This window comes from Aquarana catesbeiana, linkage group LG07 (genome assembly GCF_042186555.1).
Source record: "Aquarana catesbeiana isolate 2022-GZ linkage group LG07, ASM4218655v1, whole genome shotgun sequence".
NCBI classification, from domain to species: Eukaryota; Metazoa; Chordata; class Amphibia; order Anura; family Ranidae; genus Aquarana; species Aquarana catesbeiana.
In genome coordinates this window covers 87,619,508-87,635,631 of record NC_133330.1, presented here as the reverse complement: position 1 = coordinate 87,635,631, position 16,124 = coordinate 87,619,508, and the positions used below count along the sequence as shown (strand labels likewise).

At 44.0% G+C, this 16,124-nt stretch overlaps 1 protein-coding gene across 3 annotated transcripts in view; it reads right to left on the bottom strand.

Moving 5' to 3' along the window:
* Positions 1-16,124, bottom strand: part of GLT8D1 (glycosyltransferase 8 domain containing 1) — a 69,978-nt gene that overhangs the window by 51,167 nt on the left and 2,687 nt on the right. For all 3 annotated transcript variants that reach the window (XM_073592427.1, XM_073592428.1, XM_073592426.1), the window contains exons 2-3: positions 13,998-14,045; positions 9,111-9,209 (exon numbers count right to left, since the gene is read on the bottom strand). In XM_073592427.1, coding sequence (XP_073448528.1) covers positions 9,111-9,209; positions 13,998-14,013 — 115 coding nt within the window. In that variant the 5' untranslated portion in view covers positions 14,014-14,045. The remainder of the gene's footprint in view (positions 1-9,110; positions 9,210-13,997; positions 14,046-16,124) is intronic.

Below are 16,124 nucleotides of genomic sequence, written 5' to 3'. Positions count from 1 at the left end.
GGTGAATGTATGGACTGAAGACCAGGTTGCGGCCTTGCAGATTTGAGCCATAGAGGCCCGGTGATGCACCGCCCAAGAAGCACTAATCGCCCTTGTGGCGTGTGCCCTGATTTGAAAAGGTGGAATTTTTTGTTTCAAACCATAGGCCTGAATAATCATTTGTCGAATCCATTTAGAAAGGGTAGACTTTGACGCTGCCTGCCCTCTATTGGGACCTTCTGGTAGTATGAACAAAACATCCGTTTTGCAAACTTGAGCAGTTGCTTCCAGATAGGCTTTGACTGCCCTTACTACATCCAAAGAATGTAGTGACCTTTCTTCCGTGGAACAGGGATCTGGAAAAAAGGAAGGCAGAACAATATCTTGGTTTAGATGGAAATCTGAAACCACCTTTGGTAGAAAGCTAGGATGAGGGCGCAATACCACTCTATCCTTATGCATGATCAAATAAGGCTCTTTACAGGAAAGGGCTGCCAATTCTGATACTCTTCTAGCAGAAGAAATGGCTACCGGGAAAATTAACTTTCTTGTCACCAAGACCAAGGGAATCTGACGTATAGGTTCAAAAGACTGTTTCTGTAAAACTGACAGAACCAAATTCAAGTCCCAGGGGTTTAGGGCCCCCTTAACTGGAGGATTAAGACGTGTCACCCCCTGCATAAAGCTTCGGACCAAAGAATGTGAAGCAAGTGGCCATTGAAATAATACTGATAAGGCCGAGACCTGGCCCTTGATGGTACTCAAGGCGAGCTTCATCGCTTATCCTATTTGTAGAAAGTCAAGAATTCTACCTATGACATATTTTCTGGGATGCCAACCCCTGGCTTCACACTAGGATACATAAGTCTTCCAAACTCTATGATAAATCACTCTGGAAGCTGGCTTTGTTGCATTGATTAAGGTAGAGATCACAGGACCTGAAAGCCCACGACTCTTTAGAACGTGGGTTTCAATAGCCAAACCATCAAATTTAGCGTTTGTAAGGCAGGATGGAACACTGGAATTTGAGATAACAGGTCTGGACGTGACGGTAGGGTCCACGGGGAACACACTGTCATTCTTACGATCTCTGCATACCAGGCTCTTCTGGGCCACGCTGGGGCCACCAGAAGTACCTACTTCTTTTCCTGCCGGATCCTACGAAGAAGCCGTGGCAGTAGCATAATAGGAGGAAACGCATAAATCAGTGAGAACTGATGCCACGGAATCACCAACGCATCTGTCCCGCATGCAAGAGGATCCCTTGTTCTTGCCACAAACTTGTCGACCTTTTTGTTGATCCTGGACACAAAGAGATCTACATCTGGTATCCCCCATCTTTGGCATATGGCCCAAAAGACATTGGGGTGAAGAGACTATTACCCCGGGACTAACCGTTGGCGACTCAAATAGTCCGCCTGCCAGTTCTCCATACCTGGAATGAAAACTGCCGATATGCATGGCACATGCTTTTCTGCCCAGACTAAAATCTGGTTCACCTCTCTCTGAGCTGCTCGACTCCTGGTGCCTCCCTGATGATTGATATAAGCCACTGCTGTGGCATTGTCGGACTGGATCCTGACAGGGCAACCCTGTAGCCTGAGACTCCAGGCCCTTAGGGCTAGATATGCCGTACGGATCTCCAGAATGTTGATGGGTAAGGTCTTCACGATTTCGGACCATTCCCCCTGGACCGCAGACTGTACCAGAACTGCTCCCCAACCCGAAAGACTGGCATCCGTTGTTACCACCGTCCAGGTAACCGGTGAAAAGGATTTCCCTTTCTGCAGGCTTTTGGGTATTAACCACCAACTGAGGCTCTGACGCACTGCACGAGACAGGTGCATCGGAAAATCTAATGCCTGTACCTTCTTGTTCCAAGCAGACAGGATACTGTGTTGCAGCAGTCTTGAATGAAAATGAGCATAGGGAACCGCCTCGAATGAAGCCACCATCTTTCCCAGTAGCCTCATACAAAGACAGACAGAAGGACCCTTTTGGTTCTGACTACCTGAATCAGCTCTCTTAAGGCACTGATCTTTGTCTGAGGTAAAAATACCTTCTCCTGGCTTGTGTCTATGACCAGGCCCAAATACTCTAGTCTTCTTACTGGTTTTAAGAAAGACTTTTCTAGGTTGAGAATTCAACCTAGGTGTCCCAGGTAGTTGACTGTGGTCATCAAGTTCCCGCTTAAACAGGCTACCTACTGATCTATCAAGAGCAGGTCGTCTAGGTATGCTATGACAGTTATACCCTGAGCCCTTAATCTGGCCAGAGGAGGAGCCAAGATTTTTGTAAACACTCGAGGTGCAGTGGCTAGCCCGAAAGTCAGGGCCACAAACTGAAAATGACATCCTTCTATTTCGAAGCGCAAGTACTTTTGATGAGCAGGAAAAATGGGTACATGCAGATACGCATCCCTGATGTCTATTGATGCCAGAAATTCTCCTCCCTGTAGGATGGAGACTACTGACCAAATTGATTCCATGCGAAAGGATCGAATCCTTAGGAATCGATTTAGATCCTTTAGATCCAGGATGGGTCTGACATCTCCATTTGGTTTTTGAACCGTAAAGAGGTTGGAATAAAATCCCAATCCTTGTTCTTCTGTGGGAACCACCACGATGACTTTTTGCGACAATAGTCGCTCCAATGCTAGAAGGAGCAACTGCTTTTTCTCTGGATCTCTGGGGACATTTGAACTGAGGAAACGAGGAGAGGGGAATTCTTGGAACTCCAGTTTGTAACCTAGAGTTACCGTGGAGATTACCCATCTGTCCTGGAAATCCTCCTGCCAGAGCTTTGAGAACTGTAGCAGTCTTCCCCCCACCCGAGCAAGCGGGGGCGCTCCTTTATAAAGAGGCTTTAGCGTCTTGTCTAGTAGGCGTCTTCCCCCAGGACTTCTTTTGTCCCTGGGGTCGACTCTGAAATTTATCTCTTGGACCTGACGGAGGAGGCCATCGCGACTGCCTGGAGGCTGATGCTCCTGGCACTGGGGAAAGAGCCCGTTTAAAAGAGGGACGCTTACTCCTTTTCTTAACAGGTAAGAGAGTGCTTTTCCCACTAGAGATCCTTTGGATATAGTTGTCCAAATCCTCTCCAAACAGCCTAGCCCCAGGAAATGGAAATCCAGGCAGAAGCTTCTTACATGGTGCTTCGGCTGACCAATTTTTCAACCATAAGATTATACGCATATGCACCAACCCAAGTGAAAGGCGATAGGTTTGGATGATAGAATCTGATAGCGTCAACAGCAAAACATAAGGCCGCTGGAAGGTTAGCCAACCCCTGGGCCTGCTGTTCAGGTAGAACTTTGAGGACCTGCTTAACATGGTCTCTCAAGTATTGACAGACTCCGATTGCTGCCACTGCAGGTTGAGCTACTGAACCCGCTAAGGAAAAAATATTTTTTAACAGGGATTCCATCTTTTTATCAACTGGATCCCTGAGCATCTGAGCATTGTCTACAGGACAAGTCAGACTTTTATTTACGGAGGAAATGGCAGCGTCAACAGCCGGTATCCCCCACATCTTTGTAAACTTTTCCTCCATAGGATAAAGTGTTGAAAACTTTTTAGGCGGAAAAAAACGTTTATCTGGGTGATCCCACTCAGAATAAATGAGCTTTTCTAGTAAATTATGAACAGGAAAAGCATGTGTTGTTTGAGGAGGCTTCAGTGAACCCAAAGAAGAGGAGGGTTCTTTAACTGACTCAGATACGGGTCATTTAAATGTGGAGCGGACCAACCCAGCAAGGATCTGTACTAACACCTTCTCATCCTGAGAAGCTAAAGAGGGTCCATCTCCACTTGATTCCTCAGAAGAGGAATCATCAGTCCTATCCCGATTCTCTGAAAGGGATTCTTCTCTTTTTTCCCCAGAGTTCCTCAGCTTGAGGGTCCTGGGAAACAGAGGAAGACCTAGTGCGTTTTCTTCCACTGAGTGAAGATGCGATTAAGGCCATTAATCTTTCCTCTAGTCAAATACTGGTTGAGGAAAAAACCTCCTGCGTATTGTATACAGGGGCTGAAGTGCTAGAAGCAGATGCAGCTCCTGACCCCGACGGCTCTCCCTGGCAAGCCATCCCAGGTCCTTCAGGGGGGGAAGGTGCTGCAGAAGGGGGGTCCTCAGAGCCTGAGGGAGATCCCCTAGAGCCTCTGGTTTTTGGGGTATTTGTAACTCTTCTACCCATAGTGCAAAGCAACAAGGTGGAGGTATCACACAAATAAAACACTAACTGCTGAGCGATGTAGTACAGCAACTGTCGCTGCTACCAATGCCCAGTCAAATGTTAAGTAAATGCTGCCTGGGAGAATGCCTGTGTCCCACCTTACATGCGACCGTCAGCTCTGTGTCCCCCCATAGGCTGTGTGCACCTGAAAAAGTGTGCTTTTTATAGCCTGTGCAGTCGGCCATGAGGGCGTCTAGGCACGCCGGACGTCGCGCTAACGCTCTGCCCCCCCCTCCTCGTTTTTTACAAAAACGTGCACTTTCCCGTGCGAGCCGATCCTCCGGGACAAGCATGGAGGGGAGGATGGGGTGGAGGAGGAAGGAGAGAGGCCGGCAGATGATGGGATCTGCCAATAGAAGTGGCGGCGGCGGTAGCGCGGTATACTACCACCTCTCAGGCCACCGCGGCCCCCTTAATCTTGGGGGGAATATCCCTGAGGAAGAGCCCCCCATCCCATCCTACCTGGAGCTCGGCTGGAGGAGCTGTACAGCGTGAACACTGAGACAGACAAATCACGCATGTGAAGGTATGTGCTCTTGGCAGCCCCGGTGGCGACAATAGGCATAGCATACATTTACTTAAAGGAGAAACCTACTAGGAAAAAAAAAAAATTCTGAGGAATCTCCCTTACCATATCCAACTGCAGGGTTCTGTTATACAGACCCAATCTTCACCTCTCACGGTGGGCTCCGTTTCTGGAAAACCTTCAGAGACTGGGGCCTCCTAGAAAAGGGGGATCCGCAGTTCTGGGCCCGTAAAGCACCCCACCAGGGATATGGCTAGAAAAACCAAATACTGGATCCCGGGGTCCAGCTCTCTAAAAAGAGAAGCGTTACAGGTAAGACCTCGTTTCTTCGGACACGAGGCCGGGCACCATCCAATTCGGCCTAGAAAGGACACCTTGAAATGGATCCGGTTCGCATGGCTTGCCCCAGTATAGGATATTCCCTTTAGAGCTCAGCACAGCACATCTTTACACGTGACCAACACCTAAGACACTGGCGAAAAAACTGAGGTATCCCTGTAAGGGGAGGGATTATATAGGGGGTTGAACTTCCTGTTTAGGGTGTGCCAGTGTCCAATCACCTAGTGATACCCTATATAACCCATCAGTAATTACTGAGGCTCTGTGTCCCGTGATGTACGAGAAAGAAATACAGGGTTGAGGGATCATCATTCAGACTTTATAAAGAATGCAACAAGAAATGTAAGGGTGCAATAAGGACGGCTAAGATAGAACATGAAAGACACATAGCAGAAAAGAGCAAAAAAAATCCCAAGAAATTATTTAAGTACGTAAACAGTAAAAAAGGGAGGACAGACTATATTGGCCCCATAAAGAATGAGAAAGGACATCTGGTTACAAAGGATGGGGAGATGGCGAAGGTATTGAGTTTATTCTTCTCAGTCTTCACGAGGGAATCGGGGGGCTTCAGTAACCAAAACTGCAGTGTTTATCCTCATGACACATCACAGGAAGCACCTCCATGGTTAACAGAGGACAGAATTAAAATTAGACTTGGGAAACTTAACTTGCCAGACCATTGTTCCTAATTTTTACTGACAGTGTACTGACTGGAATGGTACCAGCTGATTGGAGAAAAGCCAATGTAGCACCAATATTTAAAAATGGCCCAAAATACATCCCTGGGAATTACAGACCAGTTAGCCTAACATCGATAGTATGTAAACTCTTTGAGGGGATGATAAGGGACTATATACAAGATTTTAGTAATGAGAACGGTATCATTAGCAGTATTCAGCATGGATTCATGAAGAATCGTTCTTGCCAAACCAATCTATTAACCTTCTATGAGGAGGTGAGTTGCCATCTAGATGAAGGAAGGCCCGTGGACGTGGTGTATCTGGATTTTGCAAAAGCATTTGACACAATTCACCATAAACCTTTACTGTACAAAATAAGGTCTGTTGGCATGGACCATATGGTGAGTACATGGATTTAAAACTGGCTACAAGGGCGAGTTCAGAGGGTGGTGATAAATGGGGATTACTCGGAATGGTCAGGGGTGGGTAGTGGGGTCCCCCAGGGTTCTGTGCTGGGACCAATCCTATTTCATTTGTTCATAAACGACCTGGAGGATGGGGTAAACAGTTCAATCTCTGTATTTGTGGATGATACTAAGCTAAGCATGGCAATAACTTCTCCGCAGGATGTGAAAAACTTGCAAAAAGATCTAAAAAAAATTAATGGGGTGGGCAACTACATGGCAAATGAGGTTCAATGTAGAAAAATGTAAAATAATGCATTTGGGTTGCAAAAATATGAATGCAATCTATACACTGGGGGGAGAACCTCTGGGGGAATCTAGGATGGAAAAGGACCTGGGGGTCCTAGTAGATGATAGGCTCAGCAATGGCATGCAATGCCAAGCTACTGCTAACAAAGCAAACAGAATATTGGCATGCATTATAAATCAACTCCAGAGATAAAACGATAATTCTCCCACTCTACAAGACTCTGGTCCGGCCGCACCTAGAGTACGCTGTCCAGTTCTGGGCACCAGTCCTCAGGAAGGATGTACTGGAAATGGAGCACTGAACTTATTCTCTCTGGAGAAGAGACGCTTGAGAGGGGATATGATTTCAATATACAAATACCATACTGGTGACCCCACAATAGAGATAAAACTTTTTCGCAGAAGGGAGTTTAACAAGACTCATGGCCACTCATTAAATTTAGAAGAAAAGAGGTTTAACCTTAAACTACGTAGAGGGTTCTTTACTGTAAGAGCGGCAAGGATGTGGAATTCCCTTCCACAGGCGGTGGTCTCATCGGGGAGCATCGATAGTTTCAAGAAACTATTAGATAAGCGAACGACCACAACATACAGGGATATACAATGTAATACGGACATATAATCACACACATGGGTTTGACTTGATGGACTTTTTTCAACTTCACTTACTATGTAACTATACTCATCAGAAAGCACAGCAAGTGTAAATGAGTCCTTAAAGAGTTAATGGTACCTGTTCACTGATCTACATATAAAGGATTTAGAATGCCTGAAAACATGTTCTGTGATTGCTAATGGCAAATAAGACTACCTTATGATGAAAACTCTGTTCTCTCATGATGCACCTGTACTCCAAAATGGTAATGTTTCCCTTTATACTGCTACACAAATTCCACAGAGGTTTTATGGACACCAGTCAAATGTATTTCATGGCCTCCCTATTCACCAAATCTGACAACACTTGATTTCAGTACAGCACATGTAGAGTTGCAAGCCCATTAAGGCTGGGTTCACACCTTGCGAATTGGAAGCGGGTTTTCCCTGCATCCAATTTGCATGACAGGAGATTGTGACTGGCTCTCTATGGAGCCAGTTCACATATCTCCGTTGCGGCTGCAGAGTGGTTTGCATCTTTGGCTCCATTTCAGGCAAAAATTCAGCCCTGATTTGTCCCTGAAATGGAGAATAGGGACGCACCGGACCCCTGCTGCAAGATGCATCCATCAGAGGTGTGAACCCAGCCTAACGGAAGGTAGAAACTGTATTTATTTCTTGAAAGATCAACAGATAATAGGTTTGACATATTTTTTTCTAGCTGTTGCCCACACATACACGTTGTTATTTTGTCTAACTCAGTGGTTCTCAACTTTTCTAGTGTCGTGACCCCTTGATAAAATTTCCCAAGTTGTGGGGATCCCTTAACAGTAAAATTATTTTCGTAGCGTGGGTTGTCAGCACCCAAGGCAAGACAAGTAGTAAGCGTCCATAACCCACAGACATATACACTCCCTGAGTACCTTCCACTCGTACAGTGTTAAAACCCCTTATGGTACATTTTAGGATGTACCACTCTTTGTTCTACTTTCTTTCCCTTTTATCTCTCACTATGCCAAATTCTTGGGTTTTTTTTCCCCAACCCTCTCTAGCCATCTTTCTTGTTCTTCCTCTTATGCCACATACACACAACCGGTTTTTCCATCGGAATAAACTCCGAAGGTTTCTCCGACGGAACTCCATTCAAGCGGTCTTGCCTACACACGGTCACACCAAAGTCCGACCGTCCAGAACGAGGTGACGTACAGCACGTACGACGGGACTAGAAAACGGAAGTTCAATAGTTAGCAGCCAATAGCTTCCGTCTCGTACTTGCTTCAGAGCATGCGTCGTTTTTGGTCCGTCGGAACAGCATACAGACGAGCGGTATTCCCAATAGGAAATTATATGTTCTATTTTTAGGTCCGTCAGAATTTGAGAAAAAAAAAAAAGTCAGAGAGGCACACACACACGATCGGAATAGATGATAAAAAGATTCCATCAGACTTTTTCTGTCGGACATTCCGCTCGTGTGTACACGGCTTTATTCTTTCTCTCCATTTTTCTTTGTTCCTTCCCAATGGGGGGAATGGGATGAGTGGCAGTGCTGGTGGGGAGTTGGGATCAGTGGCAATGCTGGGGGGAGTTCTGATCAGCCAACTTAGGTGTTCTTGATCAAGGTCATCTGCTGATCTGAGAACTGTACTTTTAATGGCAACTATAATCACAGGTCGTGTTACTCACTGTGTCTCCGACTTTGTGGTGTCTCATAGCAGTGACACCTATGTCGAAATCAAGAAATAGGGTCTCCTCCAGCCCCTCCCACTTCACATTCCTCACCAGTCAGCTGATCTCTAGTCTCTGCCCCCCAGCCATTCAGTGAACTGAATGGGTGGCTATGAAGAGGCTGAATGGGTGGCCGCAGGCTCCAGGAACAGCCCAGCTAGACGGCTGCAAATATGCTGGGAGCGCGGTGTGGGCTTCAGGCACAGCCCAGGATTCGGTGACCCCTGGCAAATCATCATTCGACCCCCAGGTTGAGAACCACTGGTCTAACTCTTATATGGAAAGCATATATGCTGCTGTGGTTAAATGTGTTCACTAATCACCTGAACTTTGCCGCATCAGTATGTCGCTCAGACCCAGCAGATTATGGTGCAAGATCAGTAGGAACACCACTGCCGCCAGCACAATGATTACTATGTTCACTGAAAGAAAATAGAGATAAGCAGTTGTCAAAAACTGATCTGTAGAAACTTCAGATTAGCAAAAGGCTCAAACATCTAAAAAGTCTCATAGATTTTACTAGGAAGCTCAACTATTGATTTCTATCACAAAATACAGATTCAGAATGTAAACATGGACAAGAGTACCAAGTCTTGCCACAGGATGGGCTGTGGAGACTTAATAAGTAGAGCAGTGCCATTCAGAATGTAAATAATATTTTTTATTCCCAATGGCTATATTGCCAAACCCTGCAGTCCTTCCTTCTTGTGGTCACTTGGTCTTTATTCAAATTTTCACTAGTCAAGGCCTTTGATGCCATCATTTTTAAAGTTCTAAAGAAATGAATCAAAAACTGCCATAGAAGACCACTGGTTTTAATAAATATTGGGAGGAGTGACGTGGTGACGTCACCGTGTTTGAGCAAGTCCTGGAAGGACGGGCTGCTGTATTGAGCCGGCTGGCTTATTTATGTGTGTTTTTATATAACATTTTATAAGTGCAACCTTTTTTATTAAAAACGTTAAGGATTTTACACTATGGAAGCTTTATCTTTTTTTGGGTCTATATGTAATCGGGTTCTCCCTTGAGTGGAGGGTTCTCTTCAGCTTGATCCCCATGGATGAACAAAGGCCTTGGCTGGGTTTAAAAGCCACAAGTGGGAAAGACCTTCTGTAATAGGAGGTCATAAGGAGCTGGTAAGAGGCCATTTTATGAGGTGGAGGCTTTTTACTGATGATCAAACACCATTCTGTTGATTGTCAGTGCACCGTGGGATTATTGGATTCCTTTATCACTTTATGGACTTCTTTTTTTGCTTTTTTCTTCTTTTTTTTTTTTCCTTTTTAATTGATAATGCAACTTTATTTTGGACTATTTAATAAACAAACATTTCTTATGGTGGCTTTACACAGGTAATTGTTTAGTGGGATGGAAAAAATAAAACAGATTCCTGCATCCACACAAACAAGAGTGTGACCACCACCCGCCACTGTTAGAGTACATCGTATACGATGATCAAAATTCAGCCGGTCCGCGCTGGGCCGGTAAATTTCAATCATTGTATAGCCAGCTTCATTCTTCAGGTAGAACTTTGGCAACTTTTAAAAATTTTTCATAAAAGTAGGGAGTGGTTAGAACTATGATCGGGTTTTTTTTATGTCTGTGTCCCAGCTACTAACAACTGCCCTAGTGACACAACAGGATGTAAACTTCAATAAGAACCTGAGAAATGTTCTAACTCTTCCTTCACCCTACTAATCTGCGCTTTTATTGCTATTTCCAATGAACAAAAAAAAATAAAATAAAATAAAAAAGTTCTAAAGGCTCAAGATACTTTAATATCACTTTATTGCCTTTCCTAATGACAAAACAGGAAGTAAAATAAATTCACCTGTTTTAAGGGCAGTAATAAACATCCAGAGTCCTCCAACTCTTTCCTCTCCAGCCAAGCTGTCCCTGGCCCAACCCTTTCATTCACTGGGTTTTATTTTTTTCAATCACAGAGGCTCAGCACCACAAGTGGGCATTAACTAGAATGGTTTGTGGTTTTCAGAAATCTAAGTACAGCCCCTCCCACCAGCCATGATATGCCTGCACTGCATAGATAAGCACAGATACTTAGTGATGAGATCACTGGGTCTAAACGATACAGTTAATGTATCTAAAACAAAGGTTTAACCTCTTCCCGCCAGTGAAATGCCCATATTGTGGGTGGGCCTTAAAGCTGTATTAAAACCCAAAACCAAAATTGCAATATATTGCAGTTTACCAATCATTAGATGTGGCTGCATTCATTTTCTTTTTTTCCTCTTGGTTTTTGCCTGGTGATATGCCCAGTAACACACCTCCTGTAATAGAGTATCTTCACTCTGGATGAAGTACAGGGTGCACAGCAGACAGCAGCATTGTCAGTCTGGGGGAGGGGAGTGTTTAATGTACAAGCAGATTTAAATACACTAACAAATTGAAGCCAAACTTCAGCTCACACTTCATAAATCAGTTACAGCAAACTGTTTTGTTTCTTTTGGGATAAATGTTTTACATGAATAATTAAAAACTGATCATTGTAAGCACCCCTGCCAATGGTTTGTCTCCTTCCTGTAAACTGTTACACCTGGAAGAGAGCTTGTTTTTTTGAAAAACAGCATACTTCTGGCCAGATCACCAGATGAAAATAAAAAAGCAAGCCATCACATCTAAGAATTTGTTATCCGCAATATAATAAATGTTTGTTTTGGGTTTAATACTGGCTGAATGCATATATGCATCAGCTGATTCCACTGTTCTGTGCTGAGAGTGCGCTACCAGTCAGTGTTTACGATCAGGAGTTGCTGAGTGGGGCTGCCAATCATCTCAATCACAGTGGTCACCTTATCATGCACTTTGTCTTAGTCCCCTGTTTTTCAGAATCCGTTAAATGGCTGACGGAAGTTGACGCCAAGGGATTTAACTTAACTTTTAAAGCGGTAGTAAAAAGCCGAAACCCCCCAAAAAGAAAAAAAAAAACCTGACAAGACAATAGCATAATGCACTAGTATGCATCGCATACTAGTACATTATGAAATATTTACTATAGAACGAAGCTCCCGCAGCTCGCCCAGTCACCCCTGAGGAGGCTGACATGTTCCCTCTGTGTTTCTTCTGGGTTCACAGGCTCTGAAGCCGTGAGTGGCTGGGGCCGCGATGACGTCACTCCCGCGCATGCACGCACGAGTTCTTTGTTGCGGCACAACTCTGAACAGACCTTCAGAGAACATGTGCCGCTAATGTCAGCGGCTGCATGCAGGGTGAATATCTCCTAAACCGTCTAGATTTAGAAGATATTCATTTTACCAACAGGTAAGCCTTATTACAGGCTTAACTGTAGGTAAAAATGACCAAGCGGGCAATACAACCGCTTTAAATGCAAGTAGCCCATATCAACCAAACTAATTTTCTTTAGTTAAAGTTAGAGCAGCACAAGATGGATTCTGATGCCTAAAAGATTTATAAATTAACACTCCTTTATTATAAAAGGCTATATGACATTTTATTTGAAACCATGCTTGTCAAACTAGCATTTTACTGGCCACATATTACCCTTTCACTCCTTCTCAGGGAACCTCGGTGGTTAACCGCTTCAATACCAGGCACTTATACATCTTCCTGCCCAAGCCAATTTTCAGCTTTCAGTGCTGTCGCAATTTGAATGACAATTGCGCGGTCATGCTACACTGTACCCAAATGAAATTTTTTTATCATTTTATTCCCACAAATAGAGCTTTATTTTGGTGGTATTTGATTGCCTCTGCAATTTTTATTTTTTGCGCAACAAATACAAAAGACCGAAAATTTTGAAAAAAAAAAAACGGTTTTCTTGGTTTCTCTTAAAATTTTTTGTAAATAAGTACGTTTTCTTCTTCAATGACGGGCACTGATATGGCTGCACTGACGGGACGGAGTGTATAAGGTTTTTTATCTTCATGCATTCTATGCATGAAGATAAAAAGCCTTCTTTGTGCAGCAGCCCCCCTCAGCACCCCAAAATAATTACCTGAGCCCCCTCTCTGTCCACGAGTCCCTCAGCCATCCGGGACTCTCCCTCCTGATTGGCTGAGACACAGCAGTGGCGCCAATGACCCCCGCCACTGTCAAATTTAGTTAGCCAATCAGGAGAGAGAGAGGGGGCGGGCAAACCGCAGCTCCATGTCTGAATGGGCACACGGAGCTGCCGCTCAGCTCGGCTGCTTGCTGTGGGGGCACACAACAGGAGGGAGGGGCTAGGAGCAGTGAAGAGGGGCCGAAAAGAGAAGGATCTGGGCTGCCCTGTGCAAATCCATTACACAGAGCAAGTATAACATGTTTGTTATTTATTAAAAAAAAAAAAAAACATGAGATTTTACAATCACCTTAAGACCTAACTGCAAGTTTGAAGTTCCTTTAAATAGTTTGTTTGGGCCAAGTGCGCTTCCTGGGTGTGCTGTGCTAACTGTATGTAGCCTCAGGCTACATACAGTACACAGGAAAATGTTCTGGCAGTAGGACAGGAACTTCCTATCTAACCAAGTTGGGCTAAACGCAGGACAGCCATTCACAGGAAGCTTTGTATAGCTACGAATTAACACAAAGCTTCCACTGATTGGCTGAGTCAGACATTGTGACATCATCCACCCACCTCTCTGCAGAAGAAGCTTTGTATTAATGCAAAGACTACTAAGCTCCAATGAATGGCTGAGCAGCACTCTGCCCAACTCTATTTTGTTTTGGGAGTGGGATGAGAAGTTCTCATCCAACTGCCAGAACACAGCACTGTATGTACCTGATGCTACATACAGTTAATATAGCGGGCCCAGCAAGCATACCTGTTAGTGCAGTAAATAGTTTGTTTGGGCCAGCTGTGCCAAAATTAACTATTTAAAAAAGGGACATTAAATGTAGAGTTCAGCTTTCAAACATTGTGAATATATTTACATGAGGGAAGCCATATTTGCTCATTACACATGCAGGCTCTGTTTCCTATTTTGCTACATATTGGTTATGCTTTACACCTCCTTCCAACAATGCAAACCCATGAACAGGTAGCCCATGCAGTTCTGTACTAGGCTCAGCAGACGAGAGCCGATGTAAAAAAAGCTGATGAGTGCATTGTTATTACTGTAGATGTTGGGGAGAAAAAGAGGGCATAGCTTTAGAATAATTTTTGGCTGTGGTCTCAAACTAATTTTAAAGAAATACAAACAACTGATAAGAACTCAGTAGTATAATGCGGCAAATTTAAAATAGATGCTTACCTTTACGGCAACTCATTTTCAAAATAATTCTTTTTTGTGCACCTAAGTCTGCAACACAGAAGAAAAACAAAAAAAAAAGAAAAAAAAAGAAGATTGTATCTATATAACAATTTTAACATTTGTATTCATTTAGTTTGTGCTGTGAGGAGAGCATCTGAAAGTGATTTTATCTAAAAACCATGTAAAGACAAGTAAACTAGTAATTAGCCTGTGGTGACTGAAGTGTGCCTCTGGCCGTGGACTCACTGGTAAGCAGCTTTGCTTGGTGTTTGCTGTACTCCTTATATCATATACCTGATTTCTGATATTTAATATAAATGTAATCTTTATCATTGTTGTGTAGAATTTCATATACATTACTTATTTTATAGATTTATCCTCCTGAAGAAGCGGTCCCCTGATCGCAAAACTGGTAGAGGATTGTATAAATCTGTGGGCAACTTATATAATCAATAATCCACTTGGAAGTCTACAAGTACCTGTATACTGTATTGATCCTCCTCCCTTTTCCCCTCTTACGTTTTTTAATTTTTGTAATCATTTGTGTTTTTATATGTAATAAATAACTTTTATTTTAAGTCTACTTTTGTTCATTGGTACCGAGATAGTCTGTTTTCCCCTTTGTGGATGTAGCAAGACAGCTTCAGCAAATGTTCCTACTTCCCCTTTCCATTTGCATATAACTAGTTTTGGATGATGGTACCTTCAATTTTCACCTACTTTTAATCTCGAGGCAAACTCGCTAAATGTTCACTATTAGAGAATCGGATGAAAAAAATCTGTATTAGGAACAATTGTTCAATTTTCTGTTTGTTAGTACGGTACATTTTTAACACAGAAAAGGGCGAACGATCGTGTGTGAACTAGACTTAGGAAAGCAAGAATACAGTTACCTATTGAAACAAATCAAATCTCAGCATTCAGCAGTTTAAAGTTTAACTCTACTTTACATTCAAGCAAGCTGCCATCTTAGCCTCTATATGATCTGCAGGTGCCATGGTGCTGCACATATGATGAGTTATGACACCGGCCGTTTGAAGGCTTGACAATTTGGTTGAGCACAAAACCATATGTGACAATTATCGTTCACAGCATGCCTTAAGGCTCCATGCACACTAGGAGCAGAAAAAACGTCAAGGTAGCTTAAAAAGGTGGCGTAAAAGGCACAAATTGTACAAAGTTTAGGCGAGTCTATGAGAGTTTAAGAACATTTAGTTTCTAGGCGTTTTTTGCATTACATGTCCCTCTGCAAAAGCCAGGAAATGATGTACAGTGACAATACACCTTTTTTTTACTAAAAAAACGTTGAAACTTGACGTTCAGAAGAGATAAGAGGAGTTTAGGAGAGACTGACCTACCTTCTCCAGAAAACGTGATAGAGAAGGGTTTTTTTTCCTGCCTCTGAACGTCCCTGACAGAAAATGCCTGTAGTAGTCATAATGTACAAAGACACATAGAACACAATAGAAGTGCTTCTACAAGCAGGTGAAAAAAACGTCAAATGCCTGTAGAATCTACGTTTTTTTAAGTCCAGTGTGCATGGAAACTAAATGTAACCACTTTGGGAAACTGTAATTAACAGGTTTAGTTCCACATTAATAAAGTCAGTCCAAAGGAATATATCTTCTAAACCAGGGGTCCCCATCCCCGAGCCATGGCCCACTGTCGGCTGTAGCCTGTTTGCAGCCGGGCCGCCACTTTCAGAGGTTCGGTGTCGGCCGGCGAACAGAGAGATGACATCACCTCTCGCCGCCCGCCCCGCATCACAGCTGTTTCGCCCTTACAGCCGGCCGTGAACACAACACTGTGTGAGGTGCTGCGTGCAAACAGAGTGATGATGTCATCTCTCACTACCCGTCCCGCATCACCACCGTCCATTCCTCACAGCCGGCCGTGAACAACAAGTTGCATCTGGCAAGTGACAAGCCGCATCTGTTGGCAGGCGACGGTGGCAAGTGACAAGCCGCATCTGTTGGCAGGCGACGGTGGCAAGTGACAAGCCGCATCTGTTGGCAGGCGACGGTGGCAAGTGACAAGCCGCAACTGTTGGCAAGCGACGGTGGCAAGTGACAAGCCGCATCTGTTGGCAGGTGACAAGCTGCATCTGTTGTCAGGTTGACCGTGACA